Source organism: Rhineura floridana, chromosome 15, assembly GCF_030035675.1.
Source record: "Rhineura floridana isolate rRhiFlo1 chromosome 15, rRhiFlo1.hap2, whole genome shotgun sequence".
NCBI lineage: Eukaryota > Metazoa > Chordata > Lepidosauria > Squamata > Rhineuridae > Rhineura > Rhineura floridana.
In genome coordinates, this window is record NC_084494.1 from 26,094,836 (window position 1) to 26,117,118 (window position 22,283).

At 46.3% G+C, this 22,283-nt stretch overlaps 1 protein-coding gene across 1 annotated transcript in view; it reads right to left on the bottom strand.

Annotated features, from left to right (window-relative positions):
• Positions 1-431: 431 nt before the first annotated feature.
• The window catches only part of LOC133370844 (uncharacterized), a 30,017-nt gene continuing 8,165 nt past the window's right edge, over positions 432-22,283 (bottom strand). The window contains exons 3-9 of the mRNA XM_061597721.1: positions 12,686-12,750; positions 9,321-9,365; positions 8,895-8,969; positions 7,620-7,656; positions 4,735-4,784; positions 3,164-3,202; positions 432-1,446 (exon numbers count right to left, since the gene is read on the bottom strand). Of these exons, the coding sequence (XP_061453705.1) occupies positions 3,180-3,202; positions 4,735-4,784; positions 7,620-7,656; positions 8,895-8,969; positions 9,321-9,365; positions 12,686-12,750 (295 nt within the window). The 3' untranslated portion in view covers positions 432-1,446; positions 3,164-3,179. The remainder of the gene's footprint in view (positions 1,447-3,163; positions 3,203-4,734; positions 4,785-7,619; positions 7,657-8,894; positions 8,970-9,320; positions 9,366-12,685; positions 12,751-22,283) is intronic.

Below are 22,283 nucleotides of genomic sequence, written 5' to 3' on the forward strand. Positions count from 1 at the left end.
CAAATCAGCAGTGTCTGGTGTCCAATTGGACTGTTAAGGCAGAAAGCAAGGAGGCCAACAGTAGGTGGTGCCAGAGCTCAACCACAGCCAATGATAGGTGGAGACAACCAATTGTCCCCCTCCCCTTCCAAGCTGAGTTCTACAAGGGCAACACTGGGGCTGAGAAGGAAGAAGCTGACAGCCAGGGCCAGTCCCACTCTCTTGTACTCGACATAATAAGACAGGCAGGTGGAGGCTGCCTGAGAGGAAGTTCAGGCTGGTGGGGCAGAGCCCCATTTGCCCTCAGGGACCAGCCTCCACGGCTCAGAATCCTGCACTCCAAAACCAACTCTGATCCTTTGCTCACCCATTTAGGCCTCTGCCACCCAGTCCAGCCAGAAATCCTACCCACTGCTTGGCTACACAGCCATTCATTCACAGCACAAGTGGGGGAACCTATGGCCATGCATTATTTATTTATTTATTTATTTGCTGGACTGCAACTCCCATCATCCGTGACCCTTGACAAGAGTGGCTTGGGGCTGAGGGGACTTGGAGTCCAAGAACCAGTGGTGGCTGGCGGCTCCTTGTCAGTGGGGCTGTGGAATCCGGTCCGTTCAGCACCTTGGACAGCACCTTGAAAGTTCAGACTAAAACCCAGAGTGGCGTCCAATGCCCTGCTGGCATGGAGACACCAGTCGCCCCTGCCAGGAACATCTAGAAGGCTGCAGGTACCCCCAGTCCCCGCTTTATACTTTGTAAGTCAGAAAGGTCAAGAGGGTTCCCACAAGATGGTGCAGATATGACTCTGGCAAGGGTTGCCCCCACCTCCTGAATCTCAGATTGCTTTGGGTGTGGGCCATAAGTGGTCAAGGACTGGAGACCACATTCTACCCTCCCTTTCTCAGTCAGTGCAGCACAGGTTGGCTATAGGCCCCACTTCCAACTCGCACTGAATGGCAATGCAGGACAATGAAACAACACCCTACTGTAGATGAGCTTCTTTGGGATCAGGAGGGCACAGGCCTCTCCCCATTTCTGTTTCCTTTTCATGCCCTGAGACAAGACAGGGCTGTCAGCTTTCAGCCTAGCTCTACGCCTAGGTAGGCCTGAAGAGCATCCCATGGAAAAACTCATCATAACAGTCTGAGCATAACAATCACTTGAAAAGGCAGATACAGCATTCGCCTATTGCCTAATGCGAGGACTACGCTTAATCAAAACGGCTGGACGACATCCCCTCTCTCTGCGAAAGAAATCGGGAGTCCGCAGAGCAAGCCTTGGGCTTCCAAGAGAGCGGGGGCTCAGCTGGACTGGGATCGCCACCATGACAGCAGGCCTGGAATTTGCCGGCTTCGGTGCAAGAGGCGGGAGTCTTGCTGGGAAGCGGGAAGGGTAGAGCAGTGCAGCGCAGTAGAGAGAGGAGAACACTCTGGATCCAGGAGGAACGGACACACTGGGAGCAGCCTGGGAGGAGAAAAAGAAAAGTCAGGCATGGAAGGGGTTTAGTGAAAAATAAACCCAGAAAGGCAGAAGCCCGACAAGATGCCCCCAAAAGGCTCGTGACGAGATCCCAGTTCCACCAACAGAACAACGATGGTCCTCCATGCTATATTGCTCTGCAGGATGTCCCTCAGTGACTTAGGGGGAAGGATTACAGCTCAGCGGTGGATCATTTGCTTTGCATGCAGAAGGTCCCAGGTTCAATCCCCAGCATCGGCAGTTAGGGCTGGGGAAGCTCCCCTTCTGCCCCTTCTAGACAGCCACCACCAGACAGTGGAGACGATATTGAGCTAGAGAGACCAATGGTCTGACTTGGTATAAGTTTCTTACGTCCTTGCCTGAAAGGCCTCTTAAGGCCTGGCTATATTAAAAGTAAGAAAGCCAGTGTGGCATAGTAGTTAAGGTGCTGGACTACAACCTGGGAGAGCAGCGTTTGAATCCCCACACAGCCATGAAGCTCACTGGGTGACCTTGGGCCAGTCACTGCCTCTCAACCTCAGAGGAAAGCAATGGTAACCCCCCTCTGAATGCTACTTACCATGTAAACCCTATTCATAGGGTCACCATAAGTCGGGATCGACTTGAAGGCAGTCCATTTCCATTTTTTCATATTAAAAGTGCTGGCCTTCACCTCCAAAGCCTGATGCAGCTTGCAACCTGGGTACCTCAAGGACTGCAGGCCAAGAGACAGCACCCAGTATTCTTGGGAAGCTACCAAAAGGGATGGCTGGTGCCAATGGAGAATGGTAGGGCAGAAGGCAGGGAGACCAACAGTAGGTGGCGCCAAAGACAACCGCAGAGCCAACTAACTAGTTTTGTCTCCCATCCTCCTCCCTGCTGAGTTCTACAAGGGCAACACTAAGCAGGAGGAAGCCGACAGCCAGGGCCATTCCTCGGGACCGATAGTAGGCAAGAAGGCTGTCAAATAGGAGTGAGGGCAGACTGAGCTTGGCGGGGCAGTGCCCCATTTGCCCAAAGGGATAAGCCTCCACTGGGTGCCAGGGCCCCAGCAAAGCCCACCCCTTATTCCTGTCCTAGACCTCTCCCCCTTTAAATTTTCCCCCAGGGGTCCAATCAGCATTACTGGTTGGGTGTGGGAGCTGCCATTTAAAATTTCCCACAATACCCTTGAAATAGTGTCCAGTGGCGGCTGGTGGCTCCCTGTCAGTGGGGCAGTGGAATCTGCTCCAGGTTTTAGTCTGAACTTTCAAGGAGCCGTCCAAAGTGAAGCACTTCGGACAGCTCCTTGAAAGTTCAGGTTAAAACCAGGAACAGATTCCACTGACCCCGACATGGAGTCACCCCTGCCACTGATCGCGTCTTTCTGTGATTCTGTGCCTGCCCTCAGAGAATGGCTGTTGCCATCTGCTTTGCCGCCAGATGTCTGGGGGAACCTTCTGGCCTTTCACCTCCAGGCTTAAAAGCTTGTGGGAGAAGGGGTTGCTAGGCACTGATGCCATCATCTTTGAGGCTACTTTGGGGTGGGAAGGGATTGGATGTTTTTAACTGGCCCATTTGGGAAGATCTACGCTCACTTAAATGTTTGCTCTAACTGTAAAGCGATGAGCCAAGCTGGCAAACCCGTTTTGAAAGCATGCTGGGCTTGAGAGTCCAACCAAAGTTAGCCCAAGCGAATGGACCGTCGCTGTGCATTCCTTGCTCCACTCCAGATGCGACTCACCAGCTCTGGGCTTCTTCTATCTCATCCTGGTGGATAAACCTAGCGAAGATTCAGACAGAGAAAGATGTTTTATTTTTTTTGAAAAAAGGTTTGTTTCCCTGAAAGACTTAATAGCTGTTCTTTTTGCTAATTCGCCCCAGGCTGGGACAGCGTGTTCCCTGTACTGTCTTGGTAGGTGACAAATCAAAGCAGCCCCAAATCCCATCATGCGCCATAGTGCATGAGAAAGCAGTCTACTGCACAAAGGCAAAATTTACATTAAATGCTCCAGCCACTTTTGCCTGTGGCCCCTGGGATCCTGCCCAGGAGTGAATGTGGCCCTTAGGCTGATAAAGGCTTCTCACCCCTGATCTAGCAGACCCAAAATGACTGCCCCATCACCATGTCAAGCAGAGCTGCTTGCAAATGGCCTCTCGCAAATTCTCCACCCTATTTGCGGACAGAGATATTGCAGGGGAACTATTTATAAAATTTCTCCAGGGAGAGGAGAAATTCAGCAACGGTTTCTTAGGGGTGGGTCTCCCCATCAGCAGCGGCACAGCATCTTTCTGTTTCTCTAAGGGTTTTTTTATCCCTTTTTTGCGGCGACTGCACGTGGCAACAGGAAAAACTGCCTGGGTAGCCTGAGCACTGTTTTGCATCCTTCACAATGCCACAGAGCTAGTGTTGATCCAGGGCATATTGTTTGTGCGAGAGGAGAGGAGAGCAGGAGGAAGATGGCAAATGCCACACATAAAAATTGGTGGAGACTATGCAGAGAAAATTCTGCAAAGTGGCCTTCTTTTTTTGGCGGGGGGGGGGGAGAAACGGTGAGAGAAGCCTCAGAAAAATGTCCTGTGAGAAACTCTGGCTCAGGTCTAATGTGGAAGGTTAATAATTCCCACTAAGGTGGCCTTGCATTGTTCTATGGACACCCATCTTTTGATAATTCTGTCACATCAACCCATTGTGTGAGCAGAAAAGTGATCCTGGTTATTAGATTTCCTTACAATTTATCCCTGCATACATGTATGCCTCATTCTAACAGACAAGGGAATTTAAGTGATGACTTTTAAGGCAAGCAAGACGGAAATGTTTATCAAATCTCTCTCTGTCTGTTTGTCTGTCTTTTGGTAGAACTCCAAGATTATCAATGAGAGCCCGGTGCAAAAGACACAGAGACAGAATGAAAGAAGAGAGTGCCTCTGAGCACATTCTGAGCCTACAGATTTGTTCCCAGTACCAGAACTGAACAGGGCTCACAGTTCTTCACATAAAAATCTACTCCTGGTTAGCTTTCTTTATCTCAGCAGCTCAATTAAGGCGGGGAAAAATTGTACTGCTGTTGCTATGGTTAAACAGCTGGATCAGGAGTCCTTGCCGCTTTACTTCAGGGCATTCAGAGATCCCATGTTGTAAGGGGTTTTTAACAGGCCTGTGCTCATTTCACAGAGCCTATGCAGAACCTGCAATCTAATGCAGACCCGGGCTCAGCTTTTCTTTTTTTAAAGTCTCTAGTCCTCAAGTCTGAGGAAAAGGGGGGTTACAGCAGGGGAAAGGGAAGATGATAACTAAAGCAGGCTGGATCTTACGGCGAATTGAGCTGCGCAGGGCCCCTTCCGTCTCATCTGGTTCTCCTGTCCTGTAAATAGGGATGGAAGGATCTGTCAATTTCGGTTCCCTCATTTTCTCATTTTTCTAGTTGTAAATTCAGTTCTCTACATTTCTGCAGCAATTTGCATTAAAAAAACTCATAAACATTCTTCAGCATTTTAGCATGAATTTCTCATAATACACACATTTTTATGCAGGTTTGACTAATGTACATGCTTTTGCCAGCAATTTCCCCTAATATAATGCATTTTCATTTGTTATTTTCAGTAATATATTCACTTGCATGGACACTTTCCCTAATTTATGCATTTTTGTAAACATTCTTTGGCTGGAGAACTGCATCACAAAATTTGGATAACGTGAATTTCAAAGGATAGCTGTGCTTTGGATCTCATATTTTGGAAAGTACGAATTGGATTAGATTTGGCTTGAAATGCAAACTGAATCAAATTTCTCACCCATCCCTGCCTGTAAACAGAAACGTTATTTTGTCATGCTGAGCTTCCAAAAACACCAAGCTCCTTTTACATCCTTCAGGACTAGGTTAATGAAGAGAACATTTTGTGCACTGCCTGCAAGGCTCACTACTCTTTTAAAGCCACCGCATTTTGTATAAGAGCAAAGCAATGGCTCCCCCTGCTGGCAGATAAAATAGCGACTCAGTGCTCCCATAGAGATGATTAAGGAGCTGGAAGTCAAGGGGTGTTGTCAACATGATAGGATGTAACTTGGGGGAGGGAGCACCAGTGAAGATGCAACAACAGGAAACACATCTTGGTCTTCTCTGCTGCTGTGCCCAGGACCATACGCCCAAACTGCATGGCTAAACACAATGCAGATGGAAGTGATGGGCCATCAGTAGTATTATCCTATACATAGGAAAGGTCGTGGTGTTTGCTTGGTTAAGGACATAAGAAGAGCCTGCTGGATCAGGCCAGTGGCCCATCTAATCCAGCATCCTGTTCTCACAGTGGCCAACCAGATGCCCACGGGAAGTCAGTGCAAGAACACTCTCCCCTCCTGCGGCTTCTGACATCTGGTTTTCAGAAGCGTAGTGCCTTCAGCCATGGAGGTAGCAGTGTGCATGCAGTGCTTACAACAGTTTCTCCAGCTTGCAAATGTGCCCACCGGCCCAAAAAAGGATGGGCTATGACAGGCGGCACTCTTTTTATATTCATACAGGCAGCCACTGGGGAAGTTTCTGCTTTGTATGTGTCTAGGGTGTCCCTTCTTGGCTCCCATAGAGTCTGCGAGCTCAGTCCAGATGACAGCTTGCCGAAGCTATGCTGAATAAAGCCTTCTTCTGCCATTAAAAGATCTGTGTCCTACCTGTGCTCAGGATATTAAAATCCCCAACTGCTGCTAGCATCCCACAGATTTAATATATAATTTTATGAAGAGCTTTTAATTATTTCTAGCCAATTTACCATTAAAATCTCATTTGTAGAATGAAGATTAAAACAGACAGACAATTTCTGTAAAACTGCTTTTAATTTTGTATTTTAAATTGTTGTGACCCGCCTTGGGACATCATTGTAAAGGGTGGGCAATAAACAAAATCAAATGAATAAATAAAACATTTACAGTCAACCCTCAAATATCAAACATCTCCCTGCTTCCAATCCCTTGCACCCTAGGAAGAAAGCCACTGATCAACAGATGTGACAGGAAATAAATCCCTACAATAAATATACTTCATCCAGCAGGAAGACAAAAGTAACTGGAAAGGAAAAAGGTGCTAGTTTTTAATTGTCTCCATCATGGATCTTGACAGTACAGGGGGAAGCTTTTCCTACAGGCAGACCCCCTTTCTGTATATGTGTTCCCTCCCCCCCCAAAAAAAAAGTTATGATAGGCTTCCAGCAATCGGGCTGAATCTCCTGACACATCCTAGCTAGTGGAGCCTCGTGGCTCCGATGTCAGTGGGGCAGCGAATCTGTTCCAGGTTTTAGTCTGAACTTTCAAGGAGCTATCCAAGGTGCTGTCCAAGAGAGGGATGTGTGCATGTGTGTGGGTAGATTGTTTCTCGATTGCATTTGTTGTTGTTTTGTACCGAATTATTTTATTGTGCACCTTGGTATTGTTTTAATGAGGTGGTATACACACATTTTCAATAATAAAAAAGGAAGGCAACAAAAGCATGCACACAGACTTCCCAATAAAAATAAAAAAGTCAGTCTAACTAGCTAGCTACATTTTACTTGCTTGAGCAAGGTTTTCGATTTCAGAGCATGTGCAGAGTTCCTGATAGAAGAGAAGTTCTGGTCCAGAGAGCCTCTTTGGCCTCCTGATTGGATGGTTCCAGGAAGACAAAGACGTAAGTATGAAGCCCCGCATTTTAATGGGTATCTGAGAGAAGTAAAAGCCCTCACCTTTGTGGACACAGAGTGATTTTTGGCCCATTTGTGAGACTACTGGCATCACCGTACAGTATGTATCTTGCCAGTTTATTTAGAGGATGGTCCCACCTCCTTAATAGTTTTTTTAGAAAAACCTGCATTACAAAAAGGCCAAGCTAATTTTGACTACCTGCAGCATTTGAACAATAACAACAACAAAACCTCAGAATGCAACCGAGGAATAAAAGATAGGATATCTGTCTGTTGAAGACTTCCAGAGGAATGGTCTGATCAGAGACACTCTAGGGAGCACTGTTGCTCTGTTCAGCATACCACAGTTTTTCACTGTCTCCAGATAATGAAGAAATTGGGACAAAATCCAAAGCAATGCAGATCGATACCCTTAATCTGGTCATACTATTTTCCTCTCTCCTTGCTAGGTCGGCTATATGCATTTGACCTGCATAATCGTGCCTCCGTTCCTGGTCACCCACTCATTTAAGCTTTTCAGGAGAAATCATTACCTTTGTTGCTGGTTGAACTTGCAGCGACAACGGCGACCTGGTAAAGGAAGACAGAAATCCCCAAAACAGTGAACAGTGAAAGAGAATCAGAACAGAGGCAGGCTAGGGGCCAAGGCTCTTGGGTTTCCAGCCTGGTTTGGGGAGGGGAGTACTGATAAGTGGTTAGAACAGAAGGCAGCCCATGTCGGAGAGGACCCAGAGGTCAGTGGCAGAGTGTCTAGAGGTGGTCCCAACTCCAGTCCTGGAGATCTAAGGACAGGTTGCAGGACTGGGAAAGACTAACTTTAGAACATTGCGGTTGGCTAGTTTTGGGCAAGATGGACCAATAGTCCAAGGGCCAAACTATAAATGGGGCTCACAGACTACAAGTGGGACCTGCAACAAAATGTTGCAGCATGGTATGAGCCAGCCATGCCCGACTCCTGAATAGTCCATCTGGGCAGGCTCTGGGGGTTGGGAATTGGGAAGGGGCAGATTTGGCAAAAGGGTTGCCAGTTGCTGACCCTAAACTCTATGATATACCTGGAGCCACCCTGATGGACTCCTGGCACATGTCTCCCATACATCATCACTCCCTCAAATTCTTCTCCATTACCTCACTGAGACAGTGGTGGCCGGTGCCCATCAGGGCTGGAAGGGCAGAAGGCAGGCAGCCCAAACAGCAGGTGGAGCCAGAGCCAATGACAGGCAGAGCCAATAAATTCTAGTTTTGTCCCCATCTTCCTCCCTGCTGAGTTCTACGAGGGCAAAACTGAGACTAAAGAGAAGGAAGCTCACAGGTAGCGTCCCCACCCTGCGGACCAACAGCTGGTTGGTGGCTCCATGTCAGTGGGGCAGTGGAATCCACTTCGGATTTTAGTCTGAAATTTCAAGGAGCTGTCCAACTCCAGTCCTGGAGATCTAAGGACAGGTTGCAGGACTGGGAAAGATGGTCCATCAGCACCTTGGACAGCTCCTTGAAAGTTCAGATTAAAACCCGGAGCGGATCCCACTGCCCCACTGACATGGAGCCACCAGCCACCATTGCCCTGGCCTAGTTGTAAGTAAGAAGCCAGGCAAGTGGGGAGCTGGCTGGGGTTGGTGGGGCAGGGCCCCATTTGCCCCACTAAACTGGAGTGTGTCAAAGAACAAGAGGCCTTTCCTCCCCATCCCTGCACCAACTGTCGCTTCTGCTGCTGCATTTTACTACAGCCGCATGTCAGGGACATTCCAGCAGGGCCCCAGCTCAGTACAAGGTAGTTTCATAGAGGAAGGTGGAGGGGGGAATCTACTCACTGAGCACAATGAGAATGCCAAGCAGGAAGAGGATGACGGCAAAAACCAGCCCCCCAATTCTCAGGGAGCGATAATCTGGGGAGGAAGAAGAGGAAAGTGATGGCAGTTTCAGGCTGGGAGTGTAACCCGGGCTTCCCACTGTGCGCTGCTATTAGGTCCAAGAAGCGAGGGGGGGGGGTGACAGGTATAGTTGCCTATCATCTCAATGAAATGTCAGCAGCACCCTGATGGGGTGGGCTTAGGAAAATAGCACCCATAGGTGGTGGTGAGAGGTTGTTTTTTTTAAAAAACCCTCACCCTTGCATCATTGCTGTACCTCTTTTGAACTTTTTTTTAAAAAAACTAGGAAATTTTACAGCTCTCTTAGGGGTTGCTGTCCTTACAATCTATTCCCAGAAAGTTGGTAGTTAGTAATAATTAACTCACCATAATTGAAGGGGTCAGGAGGAAGGTCCTTGGGGGCGGGTGGTTCTGAAAGAGACAGACACACAGAGAGCAGATTAACAATAGGGGTATCGTGAACTTTCTACCCCCTCATCAATTACTTTAAATGAAACTACTTAACATTATATTGTGCCTTTGTGGTCTCAAAAAGCACAGAATTTGTGAGGCATGGGTTATGGGTTATTATTATTATGATTACGTTTATATTCCAACTTTCCTCCAAGGAGCTCAAGGGGCTGTAGATGGTTCTTCCAAACCCTCTCCATTTTATCCTCACAACAACCTTGTGAGGTAGGTTAGGCTGAGAGACAGAGACTGGTACAAGGTTACCCCGAGCTTCATCGCTGAGCGGCGATTTGAACCCTGGTCTCCCAGGTCCTAGTCCAACACTCTAACCACTACACCACTCTGTTTAAAGCTTAAGGGTTTTAAGACTTGATGCATTTTGATGATTGTGGTTTTGATGCAATTTATGGAACATTTGAAGCAATGTTGAAACAAACCTTTTAAGTAGAGGCTTATCCCAGTCTACGTCTGTGTTGGAATTACCATTTTAAATGTTTTTAAAGCTTTTTTAAAAAAGATGTCTAGACAGACAATTTGTTTTAATATGTTTTTAAACATGCTTTGTTTGAATATGTTTTAAAGCCTTTTGTTTTTAATATGTTTTAGAGTAGTTTTTAGTGTTTCTGTTGCCGCCCTGGGCTCCTTCTGGGAGGAAGGGTGGGATATAAATTTAATAAATAAAAAAGTAAATAAACATTTCAGACTGAGATACAAGTCCCATAAGAACCACAACTACACCCCTCCAGCTGTTGAGAAAAAGATTGGTTAGGTCTTCAAAAGACTGGTTTCTTTGTTAGCTAACAGATGTCAAGCTTAAAAGCTTGTGCTCGTTTTATTGAGCTCACTGTTGTGAATTGCTATTATGACTGCTGCAATAACTAGCATCAGTTCACCAACGTTTGCCCATTAGATCAGTTTAAACATACGCGTGCCATCATTTTACGTATTGCATTTTTATCCTTCTTTATAGCCTATATGGAAATAAAACTGAACTAAAATGTCAAAATAATAATAATGATAAAAGCACTTCTGAACTTTTGTGGGTTTAATTTAAATCTTGGAAAAGATCTCATCAAGTCTGAACATCCCAGCTGATACACATATTCAATAATATCTGAAATGCAAAACGCCTCCAGATTAACGGAGAGTCTTTTTGGGATATAGGTTCCATGGGCCCCTTTGAAGTGTGTCCATAGCTTCCGTTGAACAATAGATGAATGGAATTAGAACATAAGAATGTCTGTGCAGACTCAGAACAGTTGTTCATCAAAACGCAAGCTGACTGTCTGTGTGCTGACAGTAGCCAGCCAGATGCCACAGGGATGCGCCACAGCTCAGGGGCAGAGCATCTGCTTTGCATGCAAAAAACCTCAGGTTCAATCCCTGGCACTTCCAGGCAGCACTGGGAGAAACCACTACCGGAAACCCTGCAGGGCCACTGCCAGTCTGGGTCAACAGCTGTGAGCTAGGCAGACCAATGGTCCGACTTGGCATACGCCCACTTCCTGTGCAGCAAATCATGTGCTAAGCAGCAACTCGGAAGGCTGTGCATGTAAATCATTTGGTAAGCTGGTCATACGTATAAGGCAGCTTCCTATGGAGCTACAGAGGTAGGGTGGGATGGCTGATGTCCTTTGCAGATAGCCTCCAGCAATGTGATATTTAAAGACACACCACTTAGGATATAGATAGGGATAGGATAATTAGCCGCTAAAGGTAGTGGCGGCTGGTGGCTCCGTGTCAGTAGAACAGTGGAATCCACTCCACGTTTCAGTCTGAACTGTCAAGAAAGTGTCTAAGGTTCTTCAGTCAGGGGTTGGGCTTGTGGATTTCATTACACCCTCCCTTCTCTTCCTACCACCCCAGTTTGAGCACTGCAGCCAGCAGTCCCTCCATCTGTGTTAGTTAAGATACAGAACAGCTCAACACAGATTGATTAAGAGCAACAGGCTAAGCAGAACAGACCAGTATTATTATCCAGCCCCCAAAATGCACTAGTACGAAACATCTTCCATTTTTATACCTTTTGCACACGTTCAGGAATAGAAACGTTAAGATAGTCGATACAGGGTTTTTTGCAGTGGAACTTGGTCCCTTAGGGCAAACAGGGCATCGCCCCACCATACTCAGTCTGCCCTCAGCCAGCCCCCACCAGCCTGCCTTCTTTCTTACTCCCTGGCTGTCAGCTTCCTCCTCCTTAGTCTCAGTGCTGCCCTTGCTGAACTCAGCAGGGAGGAGGATGGGAGCTAAACTAGTATTATTTGGCTCTGCCTGCCATTGGCTCTGGCTCCACCTACTGTTGGGATCTGCTTTCTGCCCCAGCAGCCTCTATGGGCGCCAGCTGCCACTGCCACATAGTTTACCAAAGAAAAGGTGTATCATTCTAACAGAAAGGAATGCAGAAATGACAAAGATTTATATGTGAATATACGCTGATACATAGGCAAGGATACAGCTACGAACAATCAAACTAAACCATTTATCTTGCAATAAGCCTGATGCAGTCTGCACTTGATCTGAACCTCAGCTGCTACCAGTGCCATTTGACAGCCTATGGTCACCTGACCTAATGAAATTATATCTGCCTGGATTTATAAACACAAGATGACAAATAACTGTGTGACTGGCCCTTCAGCGTATTTTTGTCATATCACAACAATAATGTCTGCTTTAGTCTGTTTTCCCCACTTCCTTGATTTTTAAACTTGAATTTTAGTTTTTTGGGATTTTTTTGTAATTAGAGGCCCCTCATAATCCAAAAAGGCCCTCCGTGGTGCAGAGAGGTAAGAGGCGGTAACACAGCCGAAGCTCTGCTCACGGCCGGAGTTCGATTCCAACGGAAGGAGGAAGTCGAATCTCCGGTAAAAGGGGTCGAGATCCACTCAGCCTTCCATCCATCCGTGGTCGGTAAAATGAGTACCTGGCATATTCTGGGGGGTAAAGAAAGGCCCAGGAAGGAACTGGCAATCCCACCCCATATATACGGTCTGCCTAGTAAACGTCGCAAGACGTCACCCTAAGAGTCGGAAACGACTCGCACTAGAAGTGTGGGGACACCTTTACCTTTTACATAATCCAAGGTCCTAAACTGTAGCTGGTTGAACCTGATGATGTCCAAGATCCCTTCCAACCATAAAACGCTGCACGTTTTTGCAAAAGAATTGGAAGGGGTTTTTGCACAGAGTACAAACTGCAACTACTATTTTAAAGCTGCCCAAATTCCAGCAGACGGGCGCGGTTTCTCTTCCGCCTCCATCTCCTCCCCTATCCTCCAAGCTTACCTGCTACTGTCGATTCTATCAAGATCCCACAGAGAGGCAGAAGGAACCACAAGTCCATGGCTGTTCTGAGGAGGCATAAGACAAAGGATAGTCAGATTCCTGGCTTGGGCAATGTGGAGGATGCCCCTCATAACAGGGGTGGGGAACCTTTTTCAGCCACCCAAGGGCTGCTTTCCCTTCTAAGCAACCCTTTGAGGGCCACATGCCAGTGATGGGCAGGGCATGAGGCAAAAGTGGGTGGAGCAATGGATGTAAATTTTACCTTTGCACAGTAGGCTTATTTCCACACATGCTCACAACCAGCTTTCAATCCTCCATCCAGATGAGGAAGAGGAAACATCAAAGTTCAAAGACACAGTCCAGCCAGCCAAAAACTATTGGGGAGCAATGCTGGGACTGTGATCTGGAGGGGGGGTGGCTAGCCAGACAAAGAAGCTTGGAGGGCGGCATTTGGCCCTCTGGGCTGAGGTTCCCCACCCCTGCCTTAGAAATTGTCTCATCCCCAAGTTTCCATCATTGACCATGCCCACCAAAACAGAACAAGTGAGCAAAGCTTTTTTATATATCTATCAACCTACCTACCTACCACTCTGCAGAAAGATACCCTGAGGTGCAGGTGGCAAACCCACAGCCCAGATCCACACTGTAAAGACATTTTTGGTAGTCACCTATCCTCTTTTCATCTTTGGCAGGTTGTGGTTTTTTTAAATCTTTGAAAAATGCCACTTTCCCCTCTGGCACAACATCGTGTTTGCCTGCCTGCCTGCGTGATGAACATGTGTGCACGGACACACAGGTGTGATTGCACATTGGCCATGCCCATCACTGTGCTCTGAGGAGTAGCCAACATTCAATGTGGCCCTTGGGCCAAAAACAGGTTAGCCACCCCCTGCCTACAAAGTCGGCATGCAGGGCAAAGCCCATAGAGTGGGGCTTGCTAAGACAAGGCTTGGGCCCTAGGCTCACGGAGCCCAATTGCATACAATTTGCATATGTTAATGAATTGCATTTAGACCAACCAGGGATGGGTGAACCTGTCCGTTTCTGTTTGTCTCAGTTTCTCATTTTTCCAATCTTCAGCTCTCCACATTTCCATACCAGTTTGCTATTTGTTTTTAAATCTTCGGGAAAATTCATCCGCATTTTAGTGCAAATTTCTGTATGCAATTTTGTATGCAATTTTGCCTAAGATACACATTTGTGCAAAGCATAGTTTTCCTAGCATTAATATTTTCCCTAACTCAGTTTGTTTATTTCCCCCCACTCATGTAAGTGTTTTATGCACACTTTGCATCAGCTTGGCTGGAAAATCACATTGCAAAATTCAGAGAACTGCAAATGTTGAAGGATGGGCATGTTTCAGTTCACATATTGTTTCAGAAAGGTACGAATTAGGTAGTTTATCTTCAAATGTGAACTGAATTGCATTTCTCCTCCATCCCTAAATTGCCAACCTGGGCTGACTTTCAGAGGGAAAGTCACCCTGTAAGCAAAATAATTTTTAAGAAAAGTTTTAAAGGGGGGCAGGATGGAGTAAGAGTTCCCTAGTCATATAGGATCCAACTACATGTGACGTTAAGCACTTTCTAAGAAGTGTGCTTATCACTGATGTGCAAGGCAACTTACAAGGGAAGGTGGCTAACCTTTTCTTCCCTATCCTATTTCCCCCCAAAAAACCAGCACCCCCCTCACTGCCATTGACTACAAAAACAACCTTTTCAGGCATGTACTTCAGACATTCTTCATTTTTCCCTTTCTCCCTCCATATCCTCCTTTTCTCTTAACAATGTTCAATAAGGTTGCCAACTTTCTGTCTGGCAGGGATCTGTGCTATTCCCTGTTGTACCCATCTGATGCAGCCAACAGAAATTCAACAGGTAAAGTTTTCCACATCGCTTGGCATTGGCGTGCTGGAAGAAAGCAACTTGTTGATGAGGCCCTGCTAAGCAAGCAGGAACCCTGAGAGAACACAAAGCTGACAACTCTGAACAACTGAAAAGTCAACAATAAATCCACCAGCAGCAGGCAGGAATCCAGTTAAAAACGGAGCTTTGCTAAGAAGCGTTCCAGCACTAGAGAGGGTCTCTCAAAATACAAACAGGAAAAAAGATGGTCAAGAAGTGGCTGCAAGAGGGAAAAACTAGGTAGGGGGGAAAGGGGGAGGAAATAACTGGGAAGAGAGGAATAACAGCCAGGTGGAAAGGAAAATGGATTGGGGGAGGAGAGGAAATGATTCCTGGAACAGCTGGTGCTGGATCCATGATTTCACATCCTGAAATGGCCTAGCTGGCCCTGAGGAAGGGAGGGCAAAGGCCTGTGCCCATGGCAACCGGCCTTTTTTGCAGGGGTGAAAACTGCGTTGCAATGTTTACACATGATAACCTGTCTCCAGGGTGCTCAGGGACGTTTCAGGGTTTTCCTTCTGCCTGTCCCTGCCTTGCTGGGCAATTAAGCCAACAGCTTCCCAAGGGCTAAAGGTCCTACAGCACTCTTAACCAGAACATGTGGATTAAAGCAGCTGAAATTCACAATTCAATTTGCAAGTGCCCATGGCCTCAAATTGTCAAGAGTGCCACTATGGAAGACAAGCAGCGACTGCAACAAAAGGTTGTGGTGTACCAGGGTACTGTTGCGCTGTGTGTAGTTTGTGTGCTTAATTTCATTTAAAGCAACACCACAGCAGCAGAGTATCAGCAGATGTTGAAATGGAGGACCCTAGCTCTATCTCCCTTCTGGAGCACAAACAAAAGAACAAAACAGGAGTTGCTCTTGCCCCACTTCCAACAGGTACCAGCCAGTTACGCTCTTCTCCAGGATACTCCATTCTGTCTATCGTTTGGCTCAATTTCTGTCGGCATTCATCACAAGTTCATTATTAAGAGTCAATAACGATCATGCTAGATTTGAACACAGAGACACTTCACATGCAAAGTGGCCGAGCTTCAAACAACGGATAGTTTGGAATTTTAACATTTAGTAGCCAGTGCTTTTTCAATAAAAAACATATATTCATATATTGATAAAAGTGCTGTGGGTGCTGCCAGCACAAAATGGCTGGCATGGGCAGCAAAAGAAGAGGTGCCAGTACTCTATACTGATGAGTACTGTCACACAAAGAAAAAGCCCTGTTAGTAGCATAGCTACAACAAATGATGTGATCCAGTTGTGCCTTCACAAGCAATGCCACTTGGTTCATGCTGCTGAATGAGAAAATCCAAAAGATAAAAAACTTCTTTTCAGGGATCACGGACAGTTGGTAGCACCTCCTTCCATAAGCCCCAAAAGTTTAAAACTTTTCATTTTATTTAAAAGCCAAAAACCCAAAATTGAATAAAGGTCTCTGTCCTAAAGGGGGGGGACCTGTGTTCTAATATAAAACATGGCTTAACTTCCATCTGTCCCCAGCTACACAGATACATCTAAAACTGTAATTAAAATTCAATGCTTTGTTATTCAAAAGCTTGTAACTTCCTACATCAGAATGGGCAACCTCAGGCCCGGGGCCCAAAACCGGCCCTCTAGGCCTCTCTATGCGACCCTCAGAACTCCCCAGGCATACCTGCTTTATACCCAGAGTGTTTTTGCCTGACTGGGATGTACCCTAGAACTCTGATCATAAATCTTGCTTGCCTGGACTGAGGATGGAGAGGTATATGCAAGTGTGTGTAGAAACTAGCCTACTACACAAAGGTAAAATTATTATTTATTTATACCCCGCCTTTCTTTCCATGATAGAAACCCAAGGGGGCTTACATGTGGTTCCCAGGCAGTCTCCCATCCAGGCACTGACCAGACCCGACCCTGCTTAGCTTCAGCAGGGTGCTGGCCTCGTTTGCCTTCAGACCATAGCCTGGACAGGAAAAACACACCTTTATTACTCAGCTCACTTTTGCCTCTGGCAGTGCCCACCAAAGGCATGTGGAAGACTGCTCAGAAGGTAGGCTGAAAAAGTTTCCCCACCCCTCCTGTATGTACTCATCTTTGTCTTAAGAACATAAAAAGAGCCCTGAAGGATCAGGCCAGTGGCCCATCTAGTTCAGCATCCTGTCCTCACGGTGGCCAACCAGATGTCTGTAGGGAGCCCGAAAGCAGGACCCAAGCACAACAGCAACTCTCCCCTCCTGCAGTTTCCAGCAAATGGTAGTCAGAAGCATACTGCCTCCGATGTAGCCATTTCTACATATGGAGGCTAGAGAGGGGTGTGTGAGCGTGAGCGGAAACTAGCCAGCAGTTAAAATGTAAAATTTGCACATATTACTCCTCCCACTTTTGCCTCTGGCCCCACCCACCACTGCCAGGTGGCCTTCAGAAGGCTGTCCAGAAAGGAATGCGGCCCTCAGGCTTAAAAAAGTTCCCCACCTCTGTTCTGCATCAGCAGGAACTGGTTGAAAAACAACCATCACTGCTAGCGACGGAAGGATCTGTCAGTTTTGGTTCGCTCAGTTTCTCATTTTTCCAGTTCTCCATATTTCTGCAGCAATTTGTGAATTTCCGTTTAAAAGATCTGCATGAAAATTCTTCAGCATTTTAGTACAAATCTCTCCTAATAAACAAATTTTTGCATAGTTTTGACTGACGTACACATTTTAGTACAAAATTTGCCTAATAAACAAATTTTTGCATACAGTTTTGACTGCTGTACACATTTCTGCAAGCAAATTCCACTAATATAATGCATTTTAATATTTTCTAATATATTCATTTTTATGCATCCTTTCCCCTAATATATTCATTTTTGTAAACATTGCTTGGTTGGAGAATTGCATTGCAAAATTCAGATTGCAGATTTTGAAGGATGGTTGTGTTTCAGTTCTCAGATAGTTTCAGAAAGTACAAATTTGATAAATTTGGCTTTAAATGCAAACCAAATCAAATTTCTCTCCCATTCCTAAATTCACCACCACCGGACTAAATCTGGAAGGCACACACCCAATTTGCCTTTTCCAGGCACAGAGCAACGAGCCTGCCAGGGCCAGGTATGCAACTCCATGCTTCCTTGCCTCCTATCCCAGTCCCCATAGCGCTCACACAAGCAGATCCTTTTGATAAACATCCTTCTGGCTTGGATGTTTGGCCGCTGCTACCATTAACCAGCAGGAAGGGGAAACAGGAACACTCCCGTCCTTTGGCTCACTCTCTACTAGGAAGGCCACACGTTTAACACTTTCTGCTGCAAACATCAGGCTAGAGATTTCTTTGTGCAAGAAAACACACTCCTCTTGCACATTCAGACCCTACAGCGCATCCAGCCTGGAGGTTACCAGTGCGTGGACAACAGTGGTCAGGCTATCCTGGCCCAGAAACAGCCGCAGCTGTCTTACCAGCCAAAGCTCTTAGCCTTACCTACCTCTTAGGATTGTTGTGAGGATAAAATGGGGAGGGAGGAGAACCATGTATGTTGCCTTGAGCTCCTTGCAGGAAAGGCTGGATAATAATAATAATAATAATAATAAGAAGAAGAAGAAGAAGAAGAAGAAGAAGAAGAAGAAGAAGAAGAAGAAGAAGACAGCAGGTCCCATAAATTGAATGTGCACGGTGCTTAATGGTGGTAGTCTACCTCCTGTCATTTAATGAACATGGGGAAGGGGCACAGAGATGCTGGGACCTCCTCAGCTAAGCCGCCCTGTGTGATCTCAGGACCACAGCACAAGAGCAAAATGCAGGAGTCAGCCCAGGAGGCCAGGATGTGGCGGAGACCAGTGTGTCGCCAAAGCCGTCTGGAATTTCCAGGAGAAGTTTGGGCCTGCCCGGGCAGCCACCCACCTCACAAATGCTGAGAACTGTTGGGCAAGGGCACAATAGATTCTCCCTATGCTAGAAAGATTGTGCAGGGGAGAGAGACTGGATTGGCTGGACAATGCACCCTGGGGATTGCCAAGTTTATAGCTGTCTGCCACCAGTTGGAATAGTTTTTGTTGGTTCCTTCCCCCCCCCCATTTGTTTCTGTAGCTGTGAGTGACGCCTGCCTTTGCCTGCTGCTCAGCAACTGCACCCCAATCTCAGCAGGCAACACATTCCTGGAGGTGAAGTCGCTTGGCTGCTGAGGCTCCTTCCAAGCAGGGCTAGCCCTGCTATTTGAGGGCAGGGAAAAGCAGCCTCCCTCTGGCCGCCGAGTTTGATCCCATGATGGGGCAATACATTTGTCACCTCCAGACTGACAGTATTTTGCAGGAGGGATTCAAGTGCATACTGGAAAGAAATCTAGGTTTGCATAATTAAAGTGGGTGAATGTGCAACAAATCCACTGAAAAACAACAGACTTTTTGAGGTTCGGAAAGGGATGGGAAAATGCGCTGAAAAGTATGGCATGAACAAATGATAAATTGGTTGTAAACACCCTGCAAACAAATCAAGGCAGGCTTTTTGCAACTTCGGATACTCTGTGCTATTGGAGATGCTCTAGTTCTGGTTTCCTGCATTGAGCACAGGGTTGGGATTTTTTTTTTAATTATTATTTGAAAGCATCCAGCAAGGGCCAGCCATAAGAATTTTCTATTCCATCTCAGGCAGAGGCCACAGCCACCGACCGGCGACCTTTGAAAGCCGAAAGGAGGGAGGGGAAAGACTGTGCACTCAAGCACACTTCTGTAGAAATATATCACATTGAAATTGACACGGGCTTACAATGGAGTAGACATGTCTCTGATCAGCGTGCAGAGCTTGTCCATGCACAATTTTTAAAAAAAATACGACTAAGCTTAGAACTTTTGAAAATTTGAAAATATTCCTGTTTACCCAGGCATTTCACAGCTGAAGGGGATTGTTATTGGCAACCAAAGATCACTGATGAAAGAATGTTTTTAACTTAGTTTTACAATATTTTTAAAGTGTGTTTTAGAATGCTTTTAATTGTGGTTATGTTTTGGAATGTTTTGAACTGTTTTTAGTATGCTTTTCTTTTTCCAGTTAAAACTGTTTTGTTTATGTTTGCCACACTGACCTCCTTTGGGAAGAAGGATGGGATACAAATTCAATAAATAAATAAATACAGTATTGTAAACATTTTCAAGTCTTCATACACTTCACATGCATAATGCTGTAGTCCTTAATAAAGACACTGAAAGTCAAGGGGTGTGGAACCTGTGGCACTCCAGATGTTGCTGGACTCAGCAATTCTACATGCAAGAAGGATCTTGGAATTGTTGTTGAACACAAGCGGATTATGAGCCAAAAGTGTGATGTGGCTGCAAAAAAACAAACAAATGCTATTTAAGCTGCACTAACAGAAATATAGTTTCCAAATCAGATGAAGTACTAGTTTCCCTCTATTCAGCACTAGTTAGGCCTCATCTTGAGCACTGTGCCTAGTTCTGGGCATCACATTTTAAGAAGGATGTGGACAAACTGAACAGGTTCAGAGGAGGGCAACAGGATCAGGGGACTGGAAACAAAGCCCTAGGCGGAGAGACTGGAAGAACTGGGCATGTTTAGCCAAGAGAAGACTGAGGGGAGATTTATGATAGCATTCTTCAGGTATTTGAAAGGTTGTCGCAGAGGAGGGCCAGGATCTCTTCTTGATCATCCCGAAGTGCAGGACACAGAATAATAGGGTCAAGTTACAGAAGCCAGATTTTGGCTGAACATCAGAGAAAACGTCCTAACAGTTAGAGCGGTACGACAATGGAACCAATGACCTAGGGAGGTGGTGGGCTCTCCAACACTGGAGGCATTCAAGAGGCAGCTGGACAGTCACCTGTCGGGGATGCTTTCACTTGGATTCCTGCATTGAGCAGGGGGATGGAGTCAATGGCCTTATAGGCTCCTTCCAACTCTACTATTGCATGATTCTTCAACTGTCATCATTCATGACCATTGTCTATGTAGGTTGGGGCAGATGGAAGTAGGAGTCCAACAATATCCGGAGGGCCTTATAACCCTTGCTATAAGGCAAGTCAGCGCTGGTTTTATCCCCAGACTGTGCGGGGAGGGCTGAGGTTGTGGCATGCCTCAAGACAGTGAATGAGGTCTTGCCCAAGCTAAGATCTGAACCTGAGACTTTGGGCCCCTCCAGACTGGTCTTTCATTCCAGGAGTATTCTGCAACACGATCTTGATGCAAGAACAGGCCATTAACAGTGGATTTATTCGGCTTTAGTTTGTTCTGTGATGCTTCCCCAGCACTACCACATCATTGCTGTTCAGAGGGGCTATATACAGCTCACCAAAAGTGAAACTAAAACAAGCCAGAACATTTGCAGTCAAAAAGTTACAGGATTTCAGCAGGATGTTACCGGATATGCACCGGCTGGAAACTGAGCAGTAGGGCCACCGCAAAACTTTTGCAGGAGCAAAAGGTGTTGAAAGCAGGATCCCATGTGACCACCCCAATAGCATCATGCACACAAATCACCATGAACGCTCAATAAAAAGGCTGTCTCTGGAGAGGCCCTGCTTGAGTCACAGCATTATAGAACAAATGCAACAAAGGGAAGGTGTCCATTAATACACAACAGGTGTTTTTACATCCACGTCCTCCTGAGCATCCCAAGACTTGTTACACCCCAGAACAAACACTTGGCTCCCCCTCTGCTCTGCCCAATTTCTCTGCAACCTAGAATCCCCTTGCACAGCTCTTTGGACGGCCCCAAAACCCCAGGATGGCCCCTCGGCTCTTGCAGTTGTCCATTACTGCACGGAGACCTGCCAATTCCACTACACTTTGGCACGCAAGGATGTTATTTTACCCCATCCACAGCCTGGGCATCACAGGACACTCACTCTGCCCAGCAGCAGTGCCCTTCATACTGCCTTTCCCCCTTTCCTCAATCCCCAGTTGTTGCTTTTTAAGGTACATTACTACCCTCTCCATGCAGCCCCTTGCACCTACCCTTCAAGAGCCCGTCCCGCTGGGCCTCACTGATGTTTCGGGTGGAGATAAAGATGAGCTGCTGGGAGTTCTGAGAAGGGAACAAACTTTTTTTTATCACGGCAAAGGCACTGGCCTGTGGCAGAGAGAGAGAGAGAGAGAGAGAGATTAGAGGAGCTAAATTAAGTCTGCCTTGGCTGCTCTGGGACAAATGTGGGAGGGGGACGGTAGCATGCACTGCAGGCCAGAAGGTGTGAAAAGAAGTAAGACCCACAAGCAACACAGATGAGGAGGCAGGGAGGGGGAAGGAATCGCACTAGACTGCTCTCCCCCCCCCTTGCCGAAGCAGTCTGCCAATGAAATCCACAAAAGATTGTGGCCCCATCATTTAACTAATTTTTGTACCTTTGTTTCTTTTGGTTTTTTGAGAATATTACATACAACAGGAAATCATGATTTGGGCTGTGTGGATGCCATAAGTATAAAGCACATGGCTTTCCCATATAGAATCCTGGGAACTATAGTTTAATTTTTTAATGTTCTCTGTTTATGTTTTTATATGGAATGTATTTGTGTTTTGTTGTACGTCACCCAGAGTGGCAGATTAATCTCTGCCAGATGGGCATCTAACAAATCTAATAAATAATAATAAATAATAATAATACCCCTCACAGAACTACAATTCCCAACACCCTTAACAAACGACAGTTCCCAGGATTCTTTGGGGGGGTGACAATAATGTGCTTGAAATGTATTCCACGTATACAACCATAGACAGAAAGAGAGGCTTGAT